This window comes from Lynx canadensis, chromosome B2 (genome assembly GCF_007474595.2).
Source record: "Lynx canadensis isolate LIC74 chromosome B2, mLynCan4.pri.v2, whole genome shotgun sequence".
In the NCBI taxonomy this organism is placed as follows: Eukaryota; Metazoa; Chordata; class Mammalia; order Carnivora; family Felidae; genus Lynx; species Lynx canadensis.
In genome coordinates this window covers 54,603,376-54,628,928 of record NC_044307.1, presented here as the reverse complement: position 1 = coordinate 54,628,928, position 25,553 = coordinate 54,603,376, and the positions used below count along the sequence as shown (strand labels likewise).

The following is a 25,553-nucleotide window of genomic DNA, read 5'->3' as shown; positions in this document are numbered from 1 at the left end:
GAGCCATGCTGACTGGAATCTGTGGTCTCTGTGACTGCGAAAAGAGGGCTTCTGAAAGGTCTGACGCCTGGCAGGGAACCCTGGCCCCTCCACCATCCATGAACTCACCTGCAAAAGCTGGACCAGGAAAAACCATGTCATTATAAATTAATGTTGAAGAAAGGCTATGGCAGAACATCAGCACAACGATTTTGTAAGAGAAAATGTGAAAAGAGCTACAAAAATTACAAATGCATCAAAGACATTTACAGGAAAATGATGTCATAGAACAGATGAAGACACTGACCACACGTTCCATTACAAGGTAAAATTTTTTTTTTCTTTTCTTTTTTTCTTTTTTAGTGTTCCATCTACTAAGTAAAAATCTTAAGGAAACTATCATCTCCATGTAGGAAGACAACAGAAAATCAGCCCAGAAAAAGATTTTTTCCCTGGATTTTATACATTAATAAGAAACAAGCAAATACTTTTTATGTTTTCAATGGGATTTATTTATATTTAAGTAAAAGTAGCAAACGTTAACATAAGTTATTTCCTTTATCATATTTATTTTGTACGACCACAATTTTTATCAAGCAGCATTATGGAATGTTCCCTGGGTCCACAACTCTGAACTTTCCAACTATTATATGCATCCTCTTTTCCAACTTTAAACATGACCTTGTACACTGAAGAAGCATGGCTTGTCATTGCAAAGTTGTCATGTGTGACAACCTGACATCAAAGTAGAAGCCTCTTGATGAAGAATGTTTTATCTTTCATTCATTTAAAAAATGGTATTTTTCTTTTTGTGTGATTATCCATCCCATATGATTTTGTTTTCAATTCTTTTTTCTACCGATACTATGGAATCAAACCAGTTAAAACTAAGGAGTGTAGCAATAAAACCAACCAAATACATATGATGTAATATCTTATATAGGATATTTTAGATGATGTTTATGTTTTATATTACACATCTGTATTTAATATACTTTGGGCAATAAAAAGTTAGAAGCATGTGAACAAACAGAAAAATTTTTCTGAAATCAATACATTGTTTCAACAGTCACAAAAACTTGGGTATCTTTCTTTCCTAGGAGTGCAGTGGAATAGTTTCATATTAAAATAAAAAGGTCTTGTTGCTTTCACTTTTTTCGGATTCCTGTTTTATACATTTTTAGGTAACAGGGAAGAATAACCCTGTAACTTCATTGTGAAAACACCATTACTTGGTTAGATATGATCATCAAATTTTAGACCAACTTTGCTGTCCTCACATTCATATACATTGATTATTTACTATTTACTTTTCCAAGCATGCGCTTTTGCTAAAGATCCAAACACTAAACTGGGAAGTCATTGGCTATAATAAATGTACAGTGACTGATTATTTAGGACAATGACAAATCGTAGGGGTTGAAGTTTTTGTTGCTGTGGTAAGAGCTCTATTGTGTTAAGTTAGCTGTGCAGAGAAGCGTTTGGGGACAGGAAAATGCATATTTCCAAGAAACCATATTGCATGCTTATTTGACTACTAGAAATTCTCTGGTTTGATGCATCACTGATATTTATGGTGGAATCTACATGCAGCTTCTTCAGCAAGCTTGTTGCTCCATCGAGAGCCAGCGATATTCCAGACATCTCCCAGCCTGTCACCATGTCTCTCTGTGCTCACTGCCAGGGAGGTTGCAGATTCTCCAACAAAATCCAATGTTAGATTCAAAACTGAAGATGTTTTATTTCAGATACCTACAATACCTAGAGAAAGCAAATTTCAAAAAAACAAATTTATGTTAGAGTTCTTACAGTGCTTTTAACAGTGGTATGAGTTATTGTGCCTACTATAAATTTTTGCCTAAAAATACAAATTGTTAATAGGAACTATTACTACTGAGGTGACTTAGAAATTATTTTATCATCTATTCAGAGAAATTCCAGCATAGACAACAGTTAAAATATTTTACATATATTTTTATCTCAAATGACTTAAAAAAATCTTTGTATTGGGTAAAATTTCAAATCCACAAAGTAAAATGAACCATCCCCACATACCCATCAATCATCCTAAAAAAATTATCACCAATTCTGTTTGTCATTCTTCAGTAACATTTATTGACTGGTTAAATAGCAGGCAATTCCCCAAATCTGGTTTACCTCTTTCAAAAGTCACAAAAACCAAATGAGCTAGGTTAGAGGCAGAATTACTATAAAGTTAATAAAGATTGCTTGCATGAGTGCCTTCCAATATGTTCACATGTTTATTCATTTTTGTTAAATTTGCAAAAGTTAGATATTTCGACTATAATCAGTTGAGACCACTGCCTTTCCCTTTCAACTGCCCCTTAGCCATATTTTCTCTCTGATTGTAACCATGGGGTGGCAGTGGGTATTTCTGGGATTTTACCACGGATTGACTGGGATATCCTTTTGTGCTTTGTCATGTCTCCGATTTGTAGTTATATTAATGGTGGCCATTCCAGTTTGTAGTATCCTTTAGCAAAAATATGACTATGGTCAATTCAAAGAATGTCTAAGAGGACTCACTCCATAGAAAGCTTGAAATGCCCTGAAATCTTATAGCTCAGGTATCATAGAAATTTAACAGAGGTTTCCCCAAATTTGACAACAATCCTAAAATTTATATTGCTACAAAAGAGTTAAGAATTTGAAAGAAAACTCTTAAAAATGTCAAAAAGAAAAAAAATACATTTTTAATCTACTATACTAGAGGATAGTCTAAATTATTTTTTTATTCTTTCTGTAGAAAAGGCTATTATAAACTTGTCAAATGAAGAGGCAATCAACATGTATGCAACTCAAACAAAGTAGGATGAAAGTATTATAGAGCTGTTAGTAAAAATATTATATAATTTCCCCTACATTATGTGATATTTGAGAAATTTGTTAACTTTTAAACAGTATGTCATTTTGGGGCGTCTGGCTGGGTCAGTCAGTAGAGCATGCAACTCTTGATCTCGAGGTCATAAGTTTGAGCCCCACTTTGGATGTGGAGCCTCTGTGGAATTTTAGCTGATTGTGTATTCATAATTTTGTATTTCTTAAAGTGAGTTCTCCAAATACTATTAAGCCTTAGGTCCCACAAATCCTGAATCCATTCCTAGGTAGGTAGTAGTATTATCCCTGTATAAATTGATATTTAGAGAGTTCAAGTGACTTTCCAAAGGCCACACATTTATTAAGAAGTGGAACAGTCTTCAAAACCAGACTTTCTGACCCTAAAACATGTAATTTTATATGTAAACTTGGCTAGCCTATGATACCCAGTTGTTTGGCCAAACACCAGTCCAGATGTTGCCATAAAGGTATTTTTTAGATGGGATTAACATTTAAAGCAGTAGATTTTCAGTAAAGCAGATTATCCTCCATGATATGGGTGGGTTTCACCTAGTAAGTTGTAAGCCTTAAGAGAAAAGGCTGAAGTTTTTTGGGGAAGGAGGAATTCTGCCTTCACACTGCCTTTGAACTCAAGACTGCAACATCAACTCTTCCTGGGTCTCTAGCCTGCTAGCCTGTCTTGCAGATTTCAGACTCACCACACCTCACAATTGTGTGTGCCAATTACTTCAAATGTCTCTTTATATACATCCTATTGGTTCTGTTTCTCTGGAGAACTATGACTAGAGCAATAAGAAATACAAAGGACTATAGTACTACATCAAAATAAAAAGCTTTTGCACAGGGAAGTAAACCATCAACAGAAACAAAAAGGCAACGTACTGAATGGGAGAAGATATTTGCAAATGACATATCTGATAAAGGATTAATATCTAAAATATATAAAGAACTGATACAACTCAACATCAAAAACCAAACCAAACCAAAACAAAACCCAAACAATCCACTTAAAAAAATGGGCAGAGGACCTGAATGGACAATTTTCCAAATAAGATATACAGATGGTCAATAAGCACATGAAAAGATTCTCAACATCATTTAATCATCAGAGAAATGCAAATCAAAGCCACGGTGAGACATTCATTATCTTACACATGTCAGAATGACTAAAATCAAAAACACCAGAAAAACAAGCATTGGCAAGGATGTGGAGGAAAAATAAGCCTCACACGCCATTGGTGGGAATGTAAATTGGTACGGCCACTGTGAAGAACAGTATGGAGTTTCCTCAAAAAATAAAAAACAGATACCATATGATCCAATAATCTTACTGCTGGATACTTACCTAAAGAAAATGAAAATAGTAATTTGGAAAGATATATGCTCCTCTGTGTTTACTGAAGCATTATTTGCAATAGCCAAGATATGGAAGCAACCTAAAAGCCCAATAGACTAGGGGCGCCTGGGTGGCGCAGTCGGTTAAGCGTCCGACTTCAGCCAGGTCACGATCTCGCGGTCCGTGAGTTCGAGCCCTGCGTCAGGCTCTGGGCTGATGGCTCAGAGCCTGGAGCCTGCTTCCGATTCTGTGTCTCCCTCTCTCTCTGCCCCTCGCCCGTTCATGCTCTGTCTCTCTCTGTCCCAAAAATAAATAAATAAAAAAAAAAAACAAACAAACAAAAAAAAACGTTGTAAAGCCCAATAGACTAATGGATAAGGAAGATATAGTGTGTGTGTGTGTGCGCGCACATGCGCACACACACACACAGGAGTATTATGCAGCCATAAAAAGGATGAAATCATGCCATTTGTGACAACATGGATGGACCTAGAGAATATTATGCTAAGAGAAATGAGTCAGGCTGAGAAACACAAATACCATATGATTTCTCTCATATGTGGAATCTTAAGATAAAAAGAATAAACAAAAGCAGAATTATACCTGCAAATACAGAGAACAAACTGATGGCTGCCAGAGGGGAGACTGGGGGGAATGGGCAAAATGGGTGAAGGGGATTGGGAGATACAGGCTTCCAGTTATGGAATGAATAAATATGGAAATAAAAGGCACAGCATAAGGAATATAGTCAATGGTATTGTGATAGTGTCATATGGTTACAGAGGGTAGCTACCCTTAGGGTGAGCATAGCATAATATATAAACTCGTTGAATTGCTATGTTGTACACCTGTAATGTAACATTTTGTGTCTACACTCAAATTTAAAAAATGATTAAGAAAAGGTTCTTCAAAAAATACAAAGAACTATATGTTCGTGTTGCCTTTCTAATAGTTACTAATCAGATCATCTTGGCAATTCACTTAACTTCATTTTGGCTTTAGTTTCTTTATCTGCAAAGTAAAGAAATCATTTTAGACCAGGATTTCTTAATCTTGGCACAATTCACATTTTGGGTTAGGTAATACTTTGTCATGAGGGGGACTGTCCTGTGCTTTGTAGGATGGTTAGCAGCATCTGTGGCTCTGTCCACTAGATGCCAGTAGTATCATCCAGTTGTGACAATGATGTATATCTCCAGACATTTTCAAGTATCTCCTAGCTGGGAGGCAGGGGACAAAAATCTGTCCCATCCTATTTGAGCACTGCTATATTGGATCATCTTTAAGTTATAATAAATGCATATGTAATGTTATTGTGGAGATTATACAGGCTGAGGCAGCTTTGGAAATTTCAGGAGAAGGCTGTTTGACCATTTAGTGGGATGTTATAGAGGCAATATGCTAATATTCTGTAATTCTTTTTTTTTTTTAATTTTTTTTTTCAACGTTTATTTATTTTTGGGACAGAGAGAGACAGAGCATGAACGGGGGAGGGGCAGAGAGAGAGGGAGACACAGAATCGGAAACAGGCTCCAGGCTCCGAGCCATCAGCCCAGAGCCTGACGCGGGGCTCGAACTCCCGGACCGCGAGATCGTGACCTGGCTGAAGTCGGACGCTTAACCGACTGCGCCACCCAGGCGCCCCGAATATTCTGTAATTCTTATTTGCCTCAGTTCCTATTAGAAAGAAAAAAAATGGAGGGAGACCAGAAAGGTTGGCAACATAAAGCTCTTGGCAAAGCATACGCTGTAGAACTTGAGGGCAGTCATAGGAGTGAGAGAGAATAGATAAAAAGGGAAGAACGGTGGAATTTAGGGCCTATCCTCTCAGATATAAATCTTATCTAGGAAACAGTTGTTTCAAATCCAAGCCACCAGTGGCAACCTTGCACTCAGTACTGGGTGGAGGGCATGGTCTACCACAGGGCCCGTGGGTGGGGGTTGCTGGGCTTTGTGGATGCACAGGAATTTGTAGAAGTCTACATGATTTTGCAGTGCATATTGCCTTGCTAATAGTAATGCAAAGAAAGTTATTTTTCCAAAGAATACTTTTGGGGGTGGGATGAGGAGGGAGTATGGTTTGCCTGAGTAAGTGCAGTCATCTTCAGGCTCCTTCCTGTTAAATGATCAAGAAGAAAAAAATAAAGCAGCATTCCACTAGATGGTGCTATATCAGACTTATTCATGAAACATGGCTAAATTAAGTTTGATATGACCCTGTCTTTCCCAGCATGTTTTCTCAGTCCTTTTGAAATGATTTAGATTTAGCTATACTTCAAATGAAAGATACCTGCCAATTAAATTAATTACCTGCCAATTAATTTGGATTTAGCTATACTTCAAATGAAAGATACCTGCCAATTAAAAAAATTTTTTCCATTCTAGGGTTAATCTCCACCTCTGATTCAAAACATGCACATTTCCATTCCAAGCAAGTTGTCAACAAAGTGAGGCTCAGGCCCAGAAGGCACCAGAACATGCTGTGTTCTTAGCAAAAGATTTGTTCCTTTTTTCTATTTTAATCATTGCCATAGTCAGGTGATTAATAACAGTACTACTGGGTTGCAAGTACAAGCAAAATTGATATAAAACCCTTTTAGCTTTAATTTCTTTAACACTTTGTTGACTGTTAGTCACAGTTGAGTTTTGTGCCTACCCTTGGCAGGCTGAGGCATTAAAAAGGCAGAAGTTGGGATATTGAAATACTATGCACAGCTCTGAAATATAATTGTGTGCTCCAAAAGGTAGCCCTATATAGCAGACCCTTGGAGTTCTGGTTACATGGCATTTAGCAAGGGAACTTAGCTACTTGGATAACTGGGTAGCCTCATGTCAAAACAAGCAGTTCTAAGGGCTCATTTAAGCAATTATTTCCCAACTGGGAAGTTGTGGGATTCACAGCCTACTGACATTTTTCATCAGAAAAAGGATACAAATATCCTATCTTTTATAAATCTGTAAGTCAGTCTACCAGTATGGATGAGCCAAGGGAAGGAACCCCCTGCAGTCGTTATAAGTGGTTTTTTGTTTATTTTGTTTTGTTTTGTTTTTAAGGAAGAGAAACTATTGTTGACCCTCATCAGAGTGAGGCTTCAGTTATATAGCAAAATAGTAAGGGGCCATCAAAGGTGGTGAGGGTAGTAGTCAGGGTGGAGGATAGGTGGGGAGAATTACTGCATTACACATGGCCCAAATCCCATTTAAAACACGGACAGAAAATAAAGGCAAAATAAAATGGTGTCAAAGGTGGCTCGAGTTAGGCAGAGAACAAGTAAAGTCAAAGTCAAAGATAGAAGTCAAGAAAATGGAAGAAAAACCTGCCCTCATGTATTTCCCATACACCTCTGTTTATCAAAAAATATTAAAAACATAATACTGCATTTTTTCCCACATATTTTCCATCAAAATAATGGAGAGGAAAGCTGAGCACAAGTGAACCAGCTGGGACACTGGGTTGCTAAAGCAAACACAAAATTCCACTTGAACAGTTTTGCCTAAGGGCAGGGCCTGATCATGAAGTGTATTTCCTTCAAAACTCACTAGCAATAATTCTTTCTCTTAGCATAGTAGAAACATCTTGGTAAAAATCCTTATCAAACAAATACAAACTATAACAACTGATTTAAAGATTTAAAGACAGCGAGAAGCAGAAGGAAGGATGGCAGAGGGGACCCTTCAGGACTTCCAGCCAGTAGTTGGTGCATGAACCACTATTTGGAGTTGTAAGTTCAGTCCCATTGATGTATCTCAGAGATCTCCCTGGGGTCTGTGTCTCCCCTGTTCTAGAGAAACAATTCTTAAATTATCAAGTGTCCCTCCTCTGGCTCCTTTCTACCCCCACTCATAAGTTAACATACATTCTGTGAAAAAAAAAAAGAAAGAAAAGTTTCTCAGTAAAACACATTTGAAAACCACTCATACTCTATCTCCATTTTAGAGATTTCTGGTGCACTTGGGCATTTTAAAGAGTATAAAATATGCTGAGAAACTCTGGGAAAGGAAAATCTGTATCTGAACTTAGCATTTCCCAAATTGAAATCCCCTTCCCCATCCTCACCTTCACCCCCACGAATACCTATTAGTGTTTCACAGGCCACTAGTATTCTCTAGAAGAGTGTTCACGGAAATCTACTCCAGGGATAAAAGTATTACATCTTTTGGCCCCATTGAGAGGATTGTGAAGATTGAGCAGACTTACCAAAAGGATCTACTTAATATCCTGAGAGTTCAGATTTTTGCTTAAATTTGGCTTCTTGGTACAGTTGTTTAGCTTTTGCCCTATCATTCTCCTAATTGAAACATCATCTGTGTTGGGAAATAACTGTTTTGTGACTCCTGTAAACAACAACAACAACAAATACACAAAAACACTTTTTGAGGCCTTTGCATCATAAGGTATGAACTGAGATAAAACATCAAACAATTCACATTATACTTTTGTCTCCACTTTGCAAAGGCAGCCCAAACACCCATGAGATATTTAAATAGATGAGTATATAGGCAGGGTTTTCAAAGCAAAGCAAGAGATATGGAAGGTCTATGTCTTCCTATGGTACCACTCAATTTTAACCTTGCTACTTGTGCTTAACTCTAGATCCCCTTGCTCCACAATGTTAGGAATTTATTTTTATCCATTCCCAGCAAACAGTTGAAACAACTAGATTCTGACTGATCCTTTTGTAGCTAAGAAATGGTATATTAAAATACAGAGAGCTCAGATTCAGTGATTTCCTAAATTTGTTTGATATTTGCAAAAAAAATTATTTGGTAATCTAGATTATTATATTTGAGGAGATTCATTAACTTAAAAACCATAAATAGGAAATTAGCCTCTATTTTTCTAGCATAAAAGATAAGGGATCTACAACCAAGATAAGAAACAGAAAATAAGATATAAACTGCTACTTGAAATTTTGTTTGAAAGGATTTTGAAAAGCATTTTTCTAAAGCTATGAATTTAAAAAGTTCAAACATGTCACTGAAATAAAATTTAGTTTTATTTTAATGACTGCTTTAATATAAAATTTTTCTGCAAAATATACCATATTTAATAAGAGGTTTAGGCTATCTTGAGATTTTCCTTTCATAGAAAAATAAACAACAAAAAGACCATGAAACGATGACTTAACTTGGAATGATAAAAGAATTTCAAATTAATGTGACAATGTACTACAATTATATTATCACCTATGATTTCTTGAACTTCATTCTGATTCATAGCTGGTTTTACAGCTTTGTCCCTCGAAGTAGAGGACTTTGCGCCAGTCAGGCTGTGTGTGGCCATGTATTCGTTCGTGTAAAGTACTTGCATTAAATCATTAATAAACTTCTGAGGCTTGCTCTTGTTACAACGGGCAATCTGCCATTTTTCAATCTTGAACTAAAAAATACAAAATAATAATTGAACCTGAACAAAGAAAAGGAAAGTATCTGCAGAAATATATTACTGATTGAGTTAAGACACACTAGAAAACACAATTAACGTTCTTTAAGGTGATGAATTTACTTTAAAAAAATTTTTTTTAAGGTTTATTCATTTTTCAGAGACAGAACATGAGCAGGGGAGGGGCAGAGAGAGAGGGAGACACAGAATCTGAAGCAGGCTCCAGGCTCTGAGCTGTCAGCACAGTGCCCGACAAGGGGCTCGAACTCACGGACTGTGAGATCATGACCCTAGCGGAAGTCAGACACTCAACTGACTGAGCCACACAGGCACCCTGGTGATGAATTTACTTTTAATATGTATTTTACATTTCAGGGGTTCAAGTTCAATGTTATCTTTGATATAACTCCCAATATTTATGTAGTGTTTGTCCCAGAGTACATACAAATTCTTGTATGTGATCTGGATTTGATGGTTTAAGAATGAGTCCCATCCCCAACACCTCCTACTAAATGTGGTAGGCAGAATAATGGCCCACTGAAGATACCCCCATCCCTGGAGTCTGTGAATATGTTACCTTATAAGGGAAAAACAACTTTGTAGGCGTGATTAAAGTTAACTACCTTGAGATGAGAAAATTATCCTGGATTATACAGATGGACCCAATTTTATCACAGAGCACTTAGATGCAGAAGAGGGAGGCAGAAGAGTGGATCAGAAAAAAGATGCAGGGGGCACCTGGGTGGCTCAGTTGGTTAAACGTCCAACTCTTGATTTTGGTTCAGGTCATGTGCTGACAGTGCAGAGCCTGCTTGGGATTCTCTCTTTCTCTCTCTCTCTGATGCTCCCCCCACCTCTCAAATATAAATAAATAAATATTAAGAAAAAAATGCAGAAGAAGGAGGACAGAGTGGAAGAGTGAGAGAGGCTTTGCCTGTCATGGTGGAATGGACCACAAACCAAGGAATATGGTTGCCTGTAGAAATGGGAATGGACTCCAGTGTGTAGTCAGCAAGAAAACGGGAACCCAGTTCAACAACCACAAGAAACTGAATTCTATGATAATCTAGATGAGCAGGAAACAGATTCTTCCATAGAGCCTCCAGAAAGGAATGCACCTGCTGACTCCTTGATTTTACCACACTTCTGACCTATAGGACTCTGAGATAATGCATTTGTATTATTACAAATCACAAAGTTTGTGGTCTTCTGTTATATAGCAAAAAGAAACTGATATACCAAGATTCAAATATTCTCAATGTTAGATTGGTAGTATTTAATTATTGCTCTGGAAGGCATATTTTCAAAGCTGATACCTCATTCTAATGAAACTCTGTCTTTTCAGCTTCTGTTACTTGATGAAGAGAAATTAGGGAAGTAGGAAAAGAACTATGTTTATTCAGCATGCAGAGACTGAAATTTACCTTCTCCCAATGATGTAATTTTGTAATCCTTAATGCAAAGTTACCTATCACTGGTTTAAGAGTTTTCTGGTTGGGGCGCCTGGGTGGCGCAGTCGGTTAAGCGTCCGACTTCAGCCCACTTCAGCCAGGTCACGATCTCGCGGTCCGTGAGTTCGAGCCCCGCGTCAGGCTCTGGGCTGATGGCTCAGAGCCTGGAGCCTGTTTCCGATTCTGTGTCTCCCTCTCTCTCTGCCCCTTCCCCGTTCATGCTCTGTCTCTCTCTGTCCCAAAAATAAATAAACGTTGGAAAAAAAAAATTAAAAAAAAAAAAGAGTTTTCTGGTTGGCTCAGTCGGTTAAGCATCCGCCTTTGGCTCAAACCATGATCTCATGGTTTGTGAGTTCAAGCCCTGGATCCAGCTCTGTGCTGACAGCATTGGAGCCTGCTTGGGATTCTCTCTCTCTGCTCCTCCCCCACTTGCATTTCTCTCTCTCTCAAAATAAATACATAAACTTAAAAAAAAGAGTTTTCTAGTTTAATAACCTCATCATTGACCACAATTTGACTTTAGTTTTCTAAATTGGATATTTGTGAAACAAATGTTGTCTTGATTTATTGTAAAAAAATTGTTTTATGTAATTGCAGTGTTATGGTCATGACCTAAAGTTACCTAAAGTTATCTGATAAAACAATGATTATTTTGTAGTCTTTTTTTTTTTAGATTTAATTTTTGAGTAATCTCTATACCCAACATGGTACTCAAAGCGAGTCCATGGACCAGGGACCGAGCCAGCCAGGAGCTCCATCATTTTGTAGTCTTCTTTTAATTTTTGTATTTACTATATCCCAGAAAAAGAAAGGGCGAGTATTCCAACTCACCTGTTTCTCATCAGTATGATGCTCTTCTTCAGCCTTCAAGGAAATTGGTGAACTGGAATTAGAATTAGAATTACTGCATGTTGAGGCAAATGAATCTGGTGAGGAGTTGTTTGTTGCTCTCCAGAGGGTGGACGCAGATGTAGACATAGTTCCTCCACCCTTAAGTAGGGCCTCTGCCATACCAACCAATTCTTCAAACTGGGTGACTGCCTGTGGTAACACTAAAATGGCAAGAAAAAGTAACAGTTTACAAATACTTTTAATAACAGGGGCATGTATTCTTATTTTTTATTGTGGTATACGTATATTATATTGCGTGTATAGAAATAGGTGGGACAAATTGTTAACATTTTCTACTTTTAGAAACTAAGCATGGCAAGAAAAGTGATTGGGACATACTCACTTTTTATTATTTAATTTAACAATGGCTTAATAATAGTAATATTATTTGGTTATTGGGGGTGCTTGGGTGAGTAAGTCAGTAAAGCGTCTGATTCTTGATTTTGGCCCAGGTCATGATCTCATGGTTTGTGGGTTCAAGCCCCATGTTGGGCTCTGTGTTGACAGTGTGGAGCCAGCTTAGGATTCTCTGTCTCTCCCTTCTCTCTCTCATAAATAAATAAATAAATAAATAAATAAATAAACTTAAAAAAATATATATGCATTACTTCATAACTAAAATAACTAAATGAATTATAAAATAATGAAAATGAATTAAAGAGTTGATTCTTTTTTTCTAATCGTTAATAGTATTATCTGGAAGTTTTAAATCTCATTTGGAGACATTACTGATTCTATTATCAATCACCTTCCCAATATATCAGGCCAATTTAAGTGACCAGTAAAATAAACCATTTCTATTTAAATTTATTAAAATAACATTTCAATGATGCTTGTGTGTGGTTTTCCAAGGAGTCAAATTTCATCAAATTAATAAAAATCTATTGCCATAATTCTAAACTATGTTTTCACATATTAAAGATGAATTTTGGTAATCAGCTGAATGTTCTCTTTGTTCCTTTTTAAATGGAACTTACACATTCAAAGGTGATCATGTCTCCATGTAAAATGGTCTTCTCTGTTGTTATATCTAGTTTGTTTCCTAAGGACAAATAACATTTTGTTGGAGCTGGAAGACACATTGAACCCTATCTAATTTAGCTCCCACTCTATGGTTGAGGGTACTGGATGTTGGAGAAATAAAAAGACTCTAAACCATTTTTGGACTTTTCTTAAGCACATTATTAAGCCATAATCTTTAGACCAATATTTGATTTGAAAGCTGAAAACCAGCATATTGATAATATGTACAAATCAATACACCTGGTACCATATTAATAGAAAAATAGTAAAATCTACTAAAGAAAATCTTCTTTTATATTCTTTCAGTTGATATTTACTAAGCATCTCTCATTGTGCCAGACACTAATTCAATAAGCATTATTTATTGAGCATTTAATAATAAACATTTATCTAGATTTTACTCTGTGTCAGGCACTATTCTGAGAACTTTACTGATGTTCATTCATTTAATCCTCATTGCTCTCTGAGATAGATATTATCATTACCCCTAGTTTACAGATGAGGACAATTAGGCAGTGAGACAGGTTAAAAAACCCATCCAGGGTCAACCCAGTCAGTGAAAAGAAGACCAAGATTCAAATTCAGACTTAGGCAATTCCATGCCATAAACAACTATGTTAGGTAGATTGTCAACATTTGCTAAACACCATATTAAATGCTAAGACTGAGACTGGGAGCAAAACCAAATGTGATCCTGGCCTTTTGGAACTGAGGTGGAGGAAAGAGGGGGAGGAGCACTATTTACCCAACCATGGTGTGGAGTAAGAATTTGGCCTGCTTAAAGAGAGATCTGGCCTCCACCTAACCACCTAGTTCCTGAAAGGTAGCCTGTAAACCCTTGGAATTTCCTGAGTGACAGGAGGCATGTCTTTGTTTTTCAGGGTAAGCCTCTCAGCCCACATCTGATAGTTTATGCTAAGATATATCTCAGTGTGTGGACAATCACACCCAATAGTCTTAGTGTAGAAGCAGACCACAGCCAGAAAGCTAGAATGATTTAGAGACTGAGTTCAACATATGCAACCAACCAATCAATCAATTAATCATGCCTACACAATGAACCTTCAATAAAAACTCTGAACATTGGAGTTCCAGTGAGCTTCCTAGATGGACAATACTCCATGCATATTATAACATATAAATGCTAGGAGGGCAATGCATCCTGAAGACAACAGAAGCTCACATTTGGAAGCCACCCTGACTCTGCCCTATGTGTGTCTTCCAACTTTGGCTGGTTCTAATTTGTATTCTTTTCCTGTAATTTTCAGTGAGTTGTGAGTTTCTCTAGAAAATTAATGGAGCTGAGGGTGGTTTTGGAAAATGTCTGAGCTTGTAGTTGGCATCCGAAGTGTTAGGCAAATGTAGCAGTCTAGAGGGCAGTGCCCTTAACTTTGCAGTTGGGTTAACTTGAGGTACATACAAAGAAATGAAAAATTACAATTGTTAAGTGTCACAAGAGAGGGGCATAATATGTTTAACTCAGCCTGGGGAGGGGAGGCATATGGAGGACTTCTCTGGGGACATCAAGATTGACCTGAGAGCCAAAGGCTGAGCAGGGATTAAATAGCTGGAGGAAATGAGGAGGTCATCAGAGGCAAAGGAAATGCAAGTCCTATACTTGAGGAACTGTAAGAAGGCAGCTAGAATGTAAAGAGAAAAAGGGAATTTTCTATAAAGTGAGGTTTGAAGAATATTTACTGATTTTTTCCTAATAATGAAAGTTGGACATGTTCATTGGAATGTATCCTTCTTGTCATTTCTGTGTATCTTCACCCATATTCATGTATTTTCTTTTAAATAACTAGGACTGTACTATATACATAGCATTGTGTCATGGTTCTTTTTTCCAATTAAAACTGTAAGTTTAATATTTGCCTATTTCACTAAATCTTCTTGGAAAATATGATCTTTTGAGGTCTAATTTACATAGACTCAAAGGCAAGATCCTACACAAAGTGTGAGCAGAAATTAAGTAGGTAAAAGAGGATAAGTTTGACAAAGTGATATACCCAGTTAATGGACACCCAACAAGATATAGAACATCTCCATCCATCCAGAAAGTTGTCTCTTGTCCCTTCCGAGTCAATCTCTAGACTTGCCTTAGAGGCAACCACTGATTTGAATTTTTGGTCAGAGATAAGTTTTACCTGTTCTAGAATTACACATAAATGGTTTCAAATGGTATATTCTCAGTTTTTTTGGTCTGACTTTTTTTTTTTTGCTCTGCATAATGTTTTGAGATTCATTCATGTTGTTGTATGTATCAGTTATTCATTCCTTTTCATTGCTAATATTTTAATATGTGGATACTCCATAATTAAAGTTTTCATTCACCTGTTGATGGGTTATTTTCCACTTGAAAACATGATTTTAATGGTTCCCTAATATTCTGAGGTATTGATGTTTTATAATGTATTTAAATGCTCCCTTTTTTCAAATTTAGGTTGCTTCCAATTTTTCTTTATTTCAAACAAAACTTTTATGACTTGCCTAGCACATACATCTTCATATGTATCTCTGATCACAAAATGCTACAAATTCCTGAAAGCATAATAATAGGGTCAAAGGTATAAATGTTATTCAACCTCAACTAATACTTGCTCTCGAGAAAGATTCTTCCAACTTATACACCCACTAACAATGTAAGAAGTCAGCATTTCACTCCAGCATCAACAACAGGTGTTAACCACTAACAATAATCTTCACTATTTAGATAGGTTGAAGTGTTAATAAAATTTAAATTGCAATTATTTTATTGTGAAGTTAAATATATACTTATTTATTGATTATTTGACCTTCTATGAATTATCTGTTAGACCATGGAATATTAGTACTTAAAAAACTTTTTTCTAATGTTTATTTAATTTTTGAGAGAGAGACAGAGACAGAGCATAAGTGCAGGAGGGGCAGATAGAGAGGGAGACACAGAATCTGAAGTAGGCTCTAGGCTCTGAGCTGTCAGCACAGAGCCCAACTTGAGGATTGAACTCATGAACCACAAGACATGATTTGAGCCAAAGTCAGCTGCTTAACCGACTGAGCCACCCAGGTGCCCAGTATTTTTTTTAATGTAATCTCTATGCCCAATGTGGGGCTCAAACTTATGACCCTGAGTTCAAATGTTTCATGTTCTACCACCTGAGCCAGACAGTACTTTTTCTATTTTTGATAATTCAGTTTTTGTGAAGTGCTTATAATTGTGCCTAATGTGTTATAAGCACAGTGTGTTAGCTATTGTTATTTACTCCCTTATATGTTAAGCATTTTAACCTTTTATTTGTCATAAGTTGCAAGCATTTTTCTTAGAGTGTTTATCTTTTAATTTCATGATATTTTGAAAGCATACACACATTTTTAGTTTTTATTGTAAAGTAGCAGTCTTCTTCAGTGTATTATTTATTTTATGCTTACAAAGTCATTCACCTTTCAGATCCGTAAAATAGTCATATATTTTGTATGGTTTGAATATTTTTTTACAAATGAGCTTTTTCCACCTGGATATAATTTTTAAACTTCTAATGGATAGTTCTGAACATAAACAAAAATTGTAAACTCCCATATATCCATCCCCTAGTTTCATCTCATAGCCAGTCTTGTTCTCTTTAAACCCCCATCCACTTTCTCTCCATCCCCAAGAATACTTCCAACAAATCATAGGCAGCATCTCATTTATCTGTAAATATTTCCATATGTATCTCTAAAGGCAAGAAAACATATAAACATATATGTTTAAAATATAAAAATATTACATAAATATAAAATAGAAACACCATTGTGACAATCAACAGTTCTTTAATAACATTAAAAAAAACTAGTAAATGTCCAAATTTCTCTGATTTTCTCATCACTGTTGTTTTTTTCTTTATTTGAATCAGGATCCAAATAAAGTCCACATGTTATGATTAGTTACTGTCCTTTTATAAACTATAGATTTTTTTTCCTCTCTGTCCTAGTTTTTTCTTTGGAATTTATTAATTGAAGAAATTGGGTTGTAAGTTTTACAGGGTTTCCTGCAGTGGGATTTTGCTGATTGTATCTACAAGTCATGTTTAACTTATTATTCTGTTCCCCGTATTTGCTCTAAATTGGTAATTACATATAAAGTCTTGATAAGATTTAGGTAGTGTTTTATTTTATTTTATTTTTTTTCAACGTTTATTTATTTTTGGGACAGAGAGAGACAGAGCATGAACGGGGGAGGGGCAGAGAGAGAGGGAGACACAGAATCGGAAACAGGCTCCAGGCTCTGAGCCATCAGCCCAGAGCCTGACGCGGGGCTCGAACTAGCGGAGCGCGAGATCGTGACCTGGCTGAAGTCGGACGCTTAACCGACTGCGCCACCCAGGCGCCCCTTAGGTAGTGTTTTAAATTCTATCAGATAGTGATAGAATGCATGGTTAATGTTTCTTGGGGTATTAGCTGTCACTGATGATCACCATTTATATTTCATTACATCATAAGGGGTTGAAAAATGGTGATATTCTAATTCTTCTTTAATTATTGGCTAGAATTCTTGTACAAAGGGAAACTTCCTCCCATCAACTGTTTGGTTATGCTTAGGTTCATTTCATATAATAAATAATGACAGGGCAAATACTTGACTTTTTATCTATATTTGCCAGTTTCCAGATGATCATTAAGTTTTTTCTTTTTTGAATACCATTATGAACTCATGCATTTAAATATACATGATAACCTGTTGCGGGTATCATTATTATTGAAACTCAAATTGTCCCATCTTTGGCCAGTGGGAATCTCTTCTGGTTGGCATGTCTACATAGTCTTTGCTAACTGCCTTGCTTGCTGGTATGACAAGATTTTCATCTATATTTCCTGTTCTAGGCCCCAACAAGGCTCATTTTGTACATTTCCTGTGCAAGTTCTGGAATCAGCCATTTCTCCAAGGAACCCTAGCTCCTTTTAGAAGGAAATGTTATTATAAGACCATATCTAGGTGCTAGAAGGGCTCTTTGCTCTTGAGTTCATGTTTCTAGGCCTATTCAATGAACAAACAGTATTAGAAAATACGTATTAATTTTTAAAGATAAATTTCATCATGTTTTTAAACCAGTACTTCCCACTCAAAATTCAGAAGATGGCATTTTTATTTAAACTGTATAGCTATGATTTTAGTGTGCCATATGGTGTGAAATGACCACCTAATTTGAAGCTGCCCAACCTTCCCCCCAACACGCACTGGAATATCAAGTTCCCCAGGGCCATTTGTTGAATAATTTATCCTTTTTCTGATTAACTTGCAGGACTTGCTACATAAATTGCCAAGCCCATTGCAAAAATGAAAATGCAGCACTCCTTGTTCAAACCTTTTTAAAAATTTTAATATGGTGACAGCAGAGCTTTTAACCAGTATTTGGGACCTTTCTAAGAGTAGGGTTGTCAGGGACTGTACAGGTCAGGCATCCAAGAAGCTGGCCCTATGATTTGTGATCGTGAACCCTGGAATAGCAAATACTTACACAGCCAGGTTCTGTTCTGAATGCTTCACATGTCACCCAGCTAAGTACTTTTATTATTTCCAGTTTTGAGATGAGGAAACTGAGGCACAGAGCAGTTAAACAACTTGCATATGGTTACACAGCTAGTAGGTGGCAGAGCCGGGGTTTGGACCCAGGTGGTTTGGCCCCTCTAAATCTATACTCTTTACCTTTACGCCATATGGCCTCTAGGATAGTTTCTGTATCACATATAAGGTTCTGTTTGGGGGATATAAATTCTGTTCCACTGATCTGCTGATCTTGCACTAGCAAGTCATTTTTAATAATTGGAAATTTATATGATTTAATGTTGATAGGTTATACACATATTCTTTTTCAGAATGGTCTTTATTGATTTTGCCTATTTATTTTCTCAGGTTAACTTTATAATAATCATTGCCAAATTCCCAAAAACAAAACAAAACAAAAAATCATTAGTATTTTTATTGGAATTCCACTCAAAGTATTAGTTATTTGGGGATAAATTGGTATCTTCTCCTCTCATCAATGAATGTGACAAACCTCTCCATTAATTTAGGTTTGTATATTTCTCCAGTGAGGTTTTGGGTTTTTTTGTTTTGTTTTGTTTTTGTTTTTGTTTTTATTTTAGAGAGAGAGAGAGAGAGAGCACAAGCTGGGGATAGGGGAGAGGGAGAGAGAGAAAGTCTTTAGCAGGCTCCATGTCCAATGCAGAGTCCTGACGCAGGGCCCAATCCCATGACCCTGGGACCATGACTTGAGCTGAAATCAAGAGTTGGACATTCAACCGACTGATCCACCCAGGAGCCCCTCCAGTGATTTTTTAATTTTTCTTCATTGATCACATACATTTCTTATTAGGGTTGTTAGTAGATATTTTATAGTTGTTTGTGATTAATGTGACTAGATTTTTTTTCTCTTCTAGAAATATAACTGGCAATTTCTGACCTATAAGGAAATTACTGATTAAAAAAAATGATAGCTGCTAGATTTGAACACCTATCATGTACTCGTTATTGATCAGTTTTTAAGTAAAATAAGGCTTATAATGAATAACAGTAGTCCTCTGCCCTGTCACTCACCTCTCTTGACTAACACTCTTAGAGACCACCAATTCCAATCCATTTACATGCTTCTTCTGGTATTTACCTTCATAGTCTTAAATAATAATATGCATATACAACTATTTACTGTTTTTTTTTCAGATCCATATAATTCTTTCTTTCTTTCTTTCTTTCTTTCTTTCTTTCTTTCTTTGGTAAGCTGTACGTGCAATGTGGGGCTTGAACTCATGACCCCAAGATCAAGAGTCACATGATCTATGACTGAGTCAGCCAGGCAACCAACTTACTGATTTTCAAATATGTAGTATGACAATATTGCTCTCTTTCAAATCCTCCCCCAGCCACACAGAAACACACACACCTGCTAATCACATGCAAACATGTACACACTCTTCTCATCACCCCAGAATAATGGTAACACAATTGTTAGTTCAATAAATATTGTGCTTACATTATTATAGTGATGCAAATATTATTCACAATTACTTTTCTTTAAAACATTTTTCCATAGAGTTAATAATTACATTATTATTATTACTATTATTATTTTACACTATTTCTCTCACTTATACATCTCTAAACTTCCTGTCGGAGGTGTAAAATCTCCTTTCATTATATTTGGATACATCATGTCATTTATCAATTTCATATTTTTCTTGGAGTTCTCTCCCCTGGAGCCCTCCATACCCCTCCATAATCTGGGCTAGCTGCTTCTAGGCCACTGTATACTTGTCATCCTGGAGCTTCCCTTCACTATCATTCTATGGCCCCTCTTTGTCTTTCTCCTGAATTGGACCACCAATTTTCTGGATATCATGTTTTTATTTTTCTAGATTTACTCTCTCATTTGGGAGGAGTGCATCCTCTGTTACCTTTGAAAAAGAAATCATAGGAAGCACATTAGTGAGATTTTATAAGTGTGAAAGTATTATTATTCTACCCTCAAACTTGGCTGATAAATCACTGGGTATAGAAGTCTAGATTTGGAAGGCATTGCATAATTATCTTGGAGCTTCCTTTGTTGTTGGTGAAAAGGCCAATGCTATTCTGATTTCCAGTCCTTAGCCTGGGACATGCTTATTCTCTCTGAAAGCTTTTGGGTCTTCCCTTTACTTCTGGTGTTCTAAAAGTTCACAATGTTATGACTTAGTCAAGTCTTTTTGCTTTTGGTGGTATCTTTTAATCTAAAAGTTTGTGTTAGTCAGTTAGCTTCTCCTTCTTCTTTCATCTTTTAGAATTTTTTGTCTTTGGGGGCACCTGGGTGGCTCAGTCGGTTAAGCAACTGACTTTGGCTCAGGTCATGATCTCGCAGTTCATGAGTTAAAGCCTCGCATCTGGATCTGTGCTGACAGCACAGAGCCTAGAGCCTACTTCAGATTCTGTCTCTCTCTCTCTCTCTGCCCCTCCCCTGCTTGCACTCTGTCTCTCTCTCTCTCCCTCTCAAAAATAAATAAACATTAAAAAAATTAAGGGGTGCCTGGATGGCTCAGTCTGTTAAGCCTCCAACTTTGGCTCAGGTCATGATCTCACAGTTTGTGGGTTCAAGCCCTAGGGCAGGCTCTGTACTGACAGCACAGAGCCTGGAGTCTGCTTTGGATTCTGTGTCTCCCTCACTCTCTACCACTTCCCCGCTCTTGCTCTCTCTCTCAAAAAGAAATAAAATATTTTTTTTAATTAAAATAAAAAAGAACTTCTTCTCTTTGAGCATTCGACTTCCAGGACTAATTCTTTATTTTTCCCAATCTTCTCTATTTTCCTTTTCTTGGTCTTCTTACTCTAATATCTACAAGATTTTCTTAACTTTAACTTCCAGACATTTTATTGAATTTCTAGGTTTCTCCCCGCTTGGTCTTTGGATATTCATTTCTTTTCTTTTTCTCCTTTTTTTTTTTAAATTGTTTTTTAATTTTTAAAAAATGTTTACTTATTTTTGAGAGAGACAGAGACAGAATGCAAGTGGGTTAGGGGCAGAGAGAGAGGGAGACCCAGAATCCAAAGCAGGCTCCAGGCTCTGAGCTGTCAGCACAGAGCCCAATGAGGGGCTCAAACCCATGAACCATGAGATCATAACCTGAGCCAAAGTCAGATGCTTAAGGAACTGAGGCACCCAGGCGCCCCTGGGTGGATATTCATTTCTTAAATTACCCCGTTCTTATATCATGTATATTTCTTCTGCTCCCTGAATTATCTGTTTCCTTTGACTTTATTTTTCTCTTAGTTTGTTTTGGTCTGTTTTCCATGATAGAAGATTTCCTCAAATAATCACCTTCCCTCAGGTGTGCCCAGTGTCCCTGAGTTCATAGCTCTGGTTCAACCCCTCCTGAGAGAAAACCTCCATCTTTTGCTGTGGTGAAGAGTGGTAGTTGCAGACAGCATGGGAAGAATATGTAACTTTGTGGTCCCAAAGTGTCTTTGTGTAGGTCTTTCAGTGACTCTTCCTTTCAGTGACCTCTTCATGTAGGTCTTTTCACACTACCAGCACTATCCTAATCCCTTTCACACGGACAATTCCTAAACCATTTATAGTTCTGTGGTGTGATATGACTTATTTCTTTTTAATTTCTCTACCTCTATCCCCTCCTCACCCCCATCACAGACACTGAGTTTTCAGATTTCTACAGAGTTAGTCACTACTCATCCATCTGTTTTTCAGGTTGTAAAATTTTATTGGTATCTTTTATCTCCTGTGGTCTTCTTTCAGGTTTTCTTGTCATTTCCTTTTATGCATTTTAAGTTTATTTTTAGCAGGATTTCAAGAAAGAAGGGAGAGTCACACATATTTCACTTAAGCTTTATATCATACTTAAAGAAATCTGGGCAAAACTTAACTAATTTTTTATTCTTCACTGTAATCTCATTAGTTATGAGACTTGAGTTTTTAGTCAATGCTTTCCTTTTTATGGTACACATTCATTTTCTAAAAATAATGACAAAATAAATGGATACCTTCTATACAATAGATATGTCACCTTTTTCTCTTTTATATCTTCTTTTTTTAGTGTTTATTTATTTATTTTGAGAAAGGGAGAGGCAGAGAAAGAGGCAGAGAGAGGATCCCAAGTAGTCTCAGTGGTATCAGTGCAGCACCCGATGTGGCACTCATTCCACAAACCGTGAGATCACTACCTGAGCCAAAATCAAGAGTCAGGTGCTTAACCAACTAAGCCACCTAGGTGCCCCTTCCTCTTATATCTTATGGTGTTAGTCAGTTGTGGTCCACAAGATAAGTTTCAAATGCTTAACACATACATATATAGCACAAATACATTTGCCATTCTGAATGTCTAAAGTGGCATATATATATTCTGCTGTTTTTCTTAGTTAGTAGGCTTTATAAGTTGAAAAAGATCCCTGATTATTAGTTCAGAGAGTTTTAAAGAATTACTGAGCAAAAGATAACCACTTTGCAGTCTGCTCTTACAGGGTAGTTAGATGATCATTGAGAAATGGATTTCGAGGCTAGCAATATGTAATGTTATGGGTTGAATTGTGTCCCCTCAAAAAAGAAACTTTGGAGTCCTAAACCCCAGTACCTCAGAATGTGACCTTCTTGGGAAGTAGGGTCTTTACAGATGTAATCAATTTAAATGAGATCATTAGGGTGGGCTCTGATCCAGTATGATTGGTGTCTTCATAAGAAGGGGGACTTTTAAACATGATGAGAGAGAAGCATACAGGGAGAACACCATGTGAAGACTGGCATTATGTGGCCTCAACCCAAGGAACAACCAGAAACTGAGAGAGAACTTACCTGGCACCTTTAGTGGGAGTGTGGCCCTGTTGACACCTTGATTTTGGAATCCTAGCTTCTAGAAGTGGGAGACAACACATTTATGTTGTTTAAGCTACCCAATTTGTGGTACTTTGTTACTAGCAAGCTTATATATGGAGGTTATTGCTGATCAAGAGAAAAGAAGTTACAATAGAAGGAAAAGGAACTAATTGAAGTGGAGCCAGAGAGAATAAAAGGGGAAAAACTGAACACAGTGTGTAGTGTCAAGTCATTTAGGGAGTTCTTCCTCTAAAGGGAAGGAGACAAATAGGGTGGAAGGTGGAAAAGCAAAATGCCTGAAAGGGGTTTTGTTTTGTTTTGTTTTTTAAATGGGAGAAATAATGGTATGTCTGATTTTAATGGGAATGATTCATTAGAGGAAGAAAATTTTATCTTGTAGCAGAGAGCAGGGAGAACCTCCAGAGCTCTGTGCTTAGGTAAAAGAAGATGGTATCTGATGCACAGATACTGCCTTTGGCCCTACAAGAGGATAGGTCATCATGAGCGACAGGAGAGAGTGAAGCATTAAGCATGGGTACAAGGATAGGGCATCCAGCTGAATCAGTTGGTAGAGCATGGAACTCTTGGTCTTGAGGTCATGGATTCAAGCTCCAAGTTGGGCAGAGATCCTTACTTAAAATATAAAAAAATAAAATAAATAAAGCATGTGTGCAGGGAGATGACAGTCTCTTTCATATCCTCCAATTTCACAGTGAAGTTGGAAGCAAAGTCATCACCTGAAAGCGAGGATATGGGAGGAGGTATGAGAAATTGGCAGAGAGAGAAGAAAATGAAATGGCAAGTTTCTCAGGATCCACATAAGAGTGAAACCATATGGTATCTGTCTTTCTCTGTATGGCTTATTTCACTTAGCATTACACTCTCCAGTTCCATCCACGTTGCTACAAAGGGCCATATTTCATTTTTTCTCATTGCCACATAGTATTCCATTGTGTATATAAACCACAATTTCTTTATCCATTCATCAGTTGATGGACTGAGAACAAACTGAGGGTTGATGGGGGGTGGGAGGGAGGGGAGGGTGGGTGATGGGTATTGAGGAGGGCACCTTTTGGGATGAGCACTGGGTGTTGTATGGAAACCAATTTGTCAATAAATTTCATAAAAAAAAAAAGAAAAAAAAAAAAAGAAAATGAAATGGCATTTGGGAGTATGGGAGAGAGAAAAAACTGGTCATAGTGATTCCTTTCATATACTATTGAGACTCATTTGCTACTCTTTCATTTAGAATTTTCTCATCTAAATGTGTAACAAAGATTGGTCTAATAATTTTCTTTTTGGGCTTTATGTGTCAAGTTCTGGTGTTGATAAAAACAGAGACAATAATAATAATAAATGCCATTACTGACCACCTATCATGTGCTCTGGGGAAAGCATTTCTTCCAATGATCTCTTTTAATCTTCATAGCAGGAAGGACATGACAGATTACCCTCATCCCCATTTTGTAGATAAGAAGATTGAAGGTGGGGCTGAGGGCCCAGGAAAGCAACATGGCCAAAGTTGTATAGCTAATAAGCAGAGATGGGATTCAAACTAAAGTCTATAACTCAAAAATCAATACTTCGAACCAGCAATTTATGCTATGTTTATAAACTAGCTTTTAATCATACTCTAAGTTCTGGAACAGATTAAATAAAAATGAAAATTATCTATTCTTTGAAATTTGCAAAAACCTCACCAGAAAAAAACATTGGTTACAAAAATTCAATATTTAAAGTCGAAAAAATAAAGAGATAATGGCTTGGTGATGCAATAAACATATTTAAGATGTAGCTGTTTCTATATAAAATTATGAAGTCTTCAATTTAATAAATATACTTAGGAAAGCATGTGAGTCATTACTTTGTAAATCTAGCTCATCACCATGTTCTATCTGTCTCTGATCATTTCTGCCTCCAAAAATATGTGGAACTATCCTCTTTGCATCCATGCTATTACCCTGGACTAGGTTGCCATCTTGTTAGTCTGGATGACTGCAGTACTGTTAGAGAGTGGTCCTTCTTCACTTTCTTCCTTGTGTTATTTGCACTCATTTTGTGCAGAAGCCAGAGGGATTTATTTTCAAAATGTTCTGTGTATTTACTGTTTTACAACAAGATGCTGCCCAGCATAGCATATGATTGCCAAATATTCAGCAGCACAAAATAGTGCCTAGTGCTGAACTGCAAATGGAAAACATAATTTTTGAAAAATAAATACTTAAATACAATATAAGACCATACAGAAGGCATTATACCAAGTGGTTTTTAATTTGCAAAGATGGATCTTTCTCATTTATCAGTCTTCAATGGAATGTGAT

At 36.8% G+C, this 25,553-nt stretch overlaps 1 protein-coding gene across 2 annotated transcripts in view; it reads right to left on the bottom strand.

The window, feature by feature from the left end:
• Nucleotides 1-531: 531 nt before the first annotated feature.
• Nucleotides 532-25,553, bottom strand: part of BEND6 (BEN domain containing 6) — a 64,460-nt gene continuing 39,438 nt past the window's right edge. For both annotated transcript variants that reach the window (XM_030315752.1, XM_030315753.1), the window contains 4 exons: nt 11,840-12,060; nt 9,362-9,554; nt 8,373-8,509; nt 532-1,740 (listed from right to left, as the gene is read on the bottom strand). In XM_030315752.1, coding sequence (XP_030171612.1) covers nt 8,382-8,509; nt 9,362-9,554; nt 11,840-12,060 — 542 coding nt within the window. In that variant the 3' untranslated portion in view covers nt 532-1,740; nt 8,373-8,381. The remainder of the gene's footprint in view (nt 1,741-8,372; nt 8,510-9,361; nt 9,555-11,839; nt 12,061-25,553) is intronic.